This window comes from Apaloderma vittatum, unplaced genomic scaffold, assembly GCF_000703405.1.
Source record: "Apaloderma vittatum isolate BGI_N311 unplaced genomic scaffold, ASM70340v1 scaffold12717, whole genome shotgun sequence".
Classification (NCBI taxonomy): domain Eukaryota; kingdom Metazoa; phylum Chordata; class Aves; order Trogoniformes; family Trogonidae; genus Apaloderma; species Apaloderma vittatum.
Genome location: NW_009725750.1, coordinates 11,556 through 15,892, shown reverse-complemented (window position 1 = coordinate 15,892; position 4,337 = coordinate 11,556). Strand labels below are relative to the sequence as shown.

The following is a 4,337-nucleotide window of genomic DNA, read 5'->3' as shown; positions in this document are numbered from 1 at the left end:
ACAACCACCCCTCCAAGCAGAGCACCTTCTTGTTTAAAAATCATACGAGGTTTTGCTGGTGGTTTTGGGCCAGGAGCGCACAAATTCAGTGAAGGGCACCTGAAGCGCCTGGTGTGCTCCAGTTCCAAGCCTGGGTGTGCTTCTAGGATTTGTTCTTCTCTTGTAGCCACCGCTGGAGGATGACGTGCTGCTTGAGGGACCAGCCTTTCCAATCAGCAGTACTTTTGTGCAGGAACTCTTTCAAGCTCAGTACAGGTATGACATTTTGTGAATCTTGAGGCACTACTGCATGTACTGGGGGCCCAGTACATTCCACCCTGGTGCTGGCTCCCAGTACAGTTGGAGCTGGTGTCATGGTAACTGCTCTTTCTGAATTGCCACCGAATGCAATCTGAGCTAAGATCTTTCTTCAGAGGGGAGAGAGAATTTCACTGCTTCAAATTTGGTATATTCTGTGAGAATCTACAGTAGGTACCTTATCTTCAGCTGCCCTGGCGTGTCCTGAGAGCGAGGCAGCGCTTGGTGGAGCGCAGGCAGGACAGCTCAGTGCTGTGAGCTCGCCCTGGCTATCCCGAGGCAAGAGCCTGGGGTAGGATGTGGCAGTGCCCGGGAGCTGCTGGGCAGTTGGATCCCTGGCGCCTGGCAGAGTTCCTGTTATCTGAGCTGAAGCTCTTGTTGTCCCCTCAGGGTTTTCCCATGAGTCTCCCGTACTTCCCGGGAAGTGAGCTTTCTAATTTCAGAACTAATACAAGAAAACAGCCAACTGTCCAGTGTTCCTCGAGGGCTTGTATCGGTGCTGCAGGAGGAATTTTAATTGCTGGGCTTCCTTCCCAGCATTTGCCAAGGCTTCCTTTGCAAAGGAGAGACCTTAAGCCTGATATAAAACACGGCGACCATCGGTTGCCGCAGCTCTGTGTGTGCAGCCTCTCCGTGCGCAGAAGGAAGAGCAGGGCTGACGTGTGAAGGCTGTTTGTTTGCTGTTTGATGATTTATCCATCCCTGATGAAATGAGGTGTAAGTCTGTCCTGCTGGTGGTGCTTGTTCTAGGTCCTCTCTCACGTGCCCTCATTGCCAGAAGCAGAGCAACACCTTCGACCCTTTTCTCTGCATCTCTCTGCCGATTCCTTTGCCTCATACACGGTACGTAACTGCCTTGAACTTCATGGTGGCTGTTTCCTATGCATATAGTGTGGTTTAATTTGCTACAGAAGGAACAGAGATGTCAGCAAAATCTCTCTGGTAGGTCTGTAAAAAAGATAGATAGGACCATATGGGGCTTTAATTTTTTGCTTTGCAGGTAAATTGGAAAATTGAAGTTTTTTTACTTGTTTCAGAATGGCCCTCCACCCTCACCCTTAACTTCCTATAGAATTAGTTTTGGGGAGGAAAAATGTCTTTAATTCAGGTAACTAAAATATTTTGCTTTTGACAGAGTTTATATCATTTTAAAATTAAAAAGGGAAAAGGATTAAATACTTTTTTTAAACTTTCTTCAGAATAGCCTCACTGATCACCCAATTTTGAAAAGTGAAGTTAAAAGCTTTCCTGCAAAATGTTTTGCTTTTTCTGAAAGACAGCTGTTGTCAATAAAGAAGAAAGCTCCAGGGAGGGGAAGAAAATCCAGCAAAAAAGTTCAGAGCGAGTATAGAAATGTACAGCAAAAATACCTGTTGTATAAATAGGCGGTTCCTTCGCTGGATGTTTTGGATGGAGGAAATCTATATGGGTTCAAGAAACAATGGAACAGAATAATGAAAGCACGTATTGAATATGTCTGTGTCCCGTCTGGTTCCGCTGGGTGGCTGGGTTACCCAGGGCAGGGTCCCTGGCCCCACGCGTTTTGTAGAACCATAGAACCGTTCAGGTTGGAAAAGACCCTTGCGATCCTCGAGTCCAACCACTAACCCTGCTGTGCAAAGCTCACCCCTGAACCATCGCCCCCAGCCCCACATCTCAACAGCCTTTAAACAGCCCCAGGGGTGGGGACTCAACCCACTCCGGGGGTGGGGCCCCCCCCCCCCCCCGGGCCAGCCTGTGCCAAGGGCTGACTGCTCCTGCTGGGAAAAGTTTTTTCCTACTGCCCAGTCTAACTGCCCTGTTGCAGTTTACAGCCGTTCCCTCTGGTTCTATCGCTGACGACCCGTGAGGACAGAAACCTCTCTACAATGTCCTTTTAGGTAGTTGTAGAGAGTGATGAGGTCTCCCCTCAGCCTCCACTTTTTCAAACTAAACAGTCCCAGCTCCTTCGGTCGCTCTTCATAAGATTTATTCTCCAGGCCCTTCCCCAGCTCGGTTGCCTGCTTACGATTGCCTTGTCATAGAGAGTTTTATTTTTAACTTTGTGGGGATTTTCTGAGAAGGCGTTCTGCTTGGTGGAAGCAAGTCATGCCAGTCCGCGTGGTAAGAGCAGACTCTTTGGAAAGGCAGCGTTCCCGCCTGGCCGCGGCTGAGCAGGGCTCCGGCGGGAGGTGGATGCCGGGGAGGCCTGTCGCTGGGGCTGGCTCTGCTCGAGGCCCCCCCAGCAGTGTCCCCTGCTCTCCGCAGGCCGCTCTACGTCACCGTGGTGTACCGGGGGAAGTGCTCTCACTGCATGCGCATCGGCGTGGCTGTGCCCATCTCCGGGACGGTGGCCAGGCTGCGCGAGGCCATCTCCTCAGAGACCAAGATACCCACGGAGCAGGTAACGGGCTGGTCCCATCACCCGTGTCGCCCTTCCTTTGGCAGGAGGGAGCATGGGGGTTTTTGTCCCACTCGTGTGGGAATGAATCGAAATGCGCTGCCCGTGGTGGTGTGGGGGAAGCGGGGTGCTAGTGATCTGGATCCTGCTCTTCCCTGTGCTTTGGCTTCTTGAAACCTGGTGATGCTGGGATAGCCCCGGAGCGTGCAGACCCCTCTGACCACACGATGATCCACGTGTGCTGGCAATGAGGGATCCATTGGGCACCTGTGGGGAATTCCTCTGTAGGAAGAGCTTCAGGAAAGCTCAGTTGGATCCCACCAGACCCTCTCCATGTGCTACCTTTACCCCTGCTTCTCTTTTGTGGCAGTCTTTTTCCCTGTCCTTCACTCCTGGCTGATGCCAGGATGTTTTGAGGAGCGTCATCCTTGGCAGGAAGATCGCAGCTGAAGGACTGGGTGGCTCAGTTGGGCTGGGCCCAGGGGCTTTAACGGACTCTGGTTGTTTGCTTCTGCTGACTCTAGATCGTGCTGACGGAGATGTACTACGATGGGTTTCATCGTTCCTTCTGCGATACCGATGACCTGGACACCATTCATGAGAGCGACTGCATTTTTGCCTTTGAGACCCCAGAGATATTTAGGCCGGAGGGCATCCTCAGTCAGAGAGGTAAGTTGATGACTCTGCTGAATGCCCAGCTTGGGTGACTAGGGCAGGGAGGCTGCTGGTGCATTCATTTCAACCCTGACTTTGTCCAGGCTCATTCCAGCAGGCTTAATGGTGTTGTCAGCCGGGAGGTTATCGAGAAGCGATGTGCTCTCCTTTCTTCCTCTTCCCGTGGCTGATGGTGCAGGCTGGGTGGGCTCAATGTGAAATATGTTGTCAGGTTTAATTTAAAGTCCTGCTAGGGACCAGATGAAACCGCTGAAATTGTGTTATTTAAAATCAGATTGCCAGTGATGAATAAACGGTCTTGGGAATGAGCAAACACTTTCAAAGCTTAAAAGCCCACAGCTTCCCTGCGTCTCCCTTGCAGTGAAAAGCAACAGTTGCATCCTGGGTAGGCAGAACGTAATCAAAGGCAAATTTTATTATTGGAAATAACAAGTAGGGTTTCTGTCACTTCAGCTTTTCCTGTAGGCAGACAAAGCTGTGAGCGCTTGTACAAATTGCTGTGAAAAATCAGTTAGGCGAGCACTTGCATATAACTTCTTTCTGTAAAGAAATAGTCACTATGAAAAGCAATTGCTCTTTGAAGCCCTCATACAAGTGATAAAAGTGGTTTTGATTCCCTACTGACCTGATTCTCTGCAGATGGAAGGTTTCAGCTGGGCATCATCAGGAGGCTTTCAAGGGGCATGAGGGCTCTAAAGGCAAATGACATAACAAAGTGCTGCCTTTCTCCTAATTTTTCAGGGATACATGTGAACAATAACCTGAATAACTTGAAATGTGGCACTGAGCACTCCCGAACAATATCGTACTCTCAAGGAACAGCAAAGTCTGGAAAACTGGAACAGTCCTCTACTAAACCAGCAGCAAACGACAAGATTGTCTTGCTGGTGTGTAACAGAGCGTGCACTGGACAGCAGAGCAAAAGGTGACTGGCAGCCCCACAGCCACCGTTACTCCTGGCTGCTTCCTTAGCTGGCCTGGGCTT

At 50.3% G+C, this 4,337-nt stretch overlaps 1 protein-coding gene across 1 annotated transcript in view; it reads left to right on the top strand.

The window, feature by feature from the left end:
• Positions 1 to 4,337, top strand: part of USP31 (ubiquitin specific peptidase 31) — a 13,600-nt gene that overhangs the window by 455 nt on the left and 8,808 nt on the right. Inside the window, exons 2-6 of the mRNA XM_009873024.1 lie at positions 167 to 255; positions 1,048 to 1,140; positions 2,545 to 2,680; positions 3,202 to 3,346; positions 4,094 to 4,277. Coding sequence (XP_009871326.1) covers positions 167 to 255; positions 1,048 to 1,140; positions 2,545 to 2,680; positions 3,202 to 3,346; positions 4,094 to 4,277 — 647 coding nt within the window. The remainder of the gene's footprint in view (positions 1 to 166; positions 256 to 1,047; positions 1,141 to 2,544; positions 2,681 to 3,201; positions 3,347 to 4,093; positions 4,278 to 4,337) is intronic.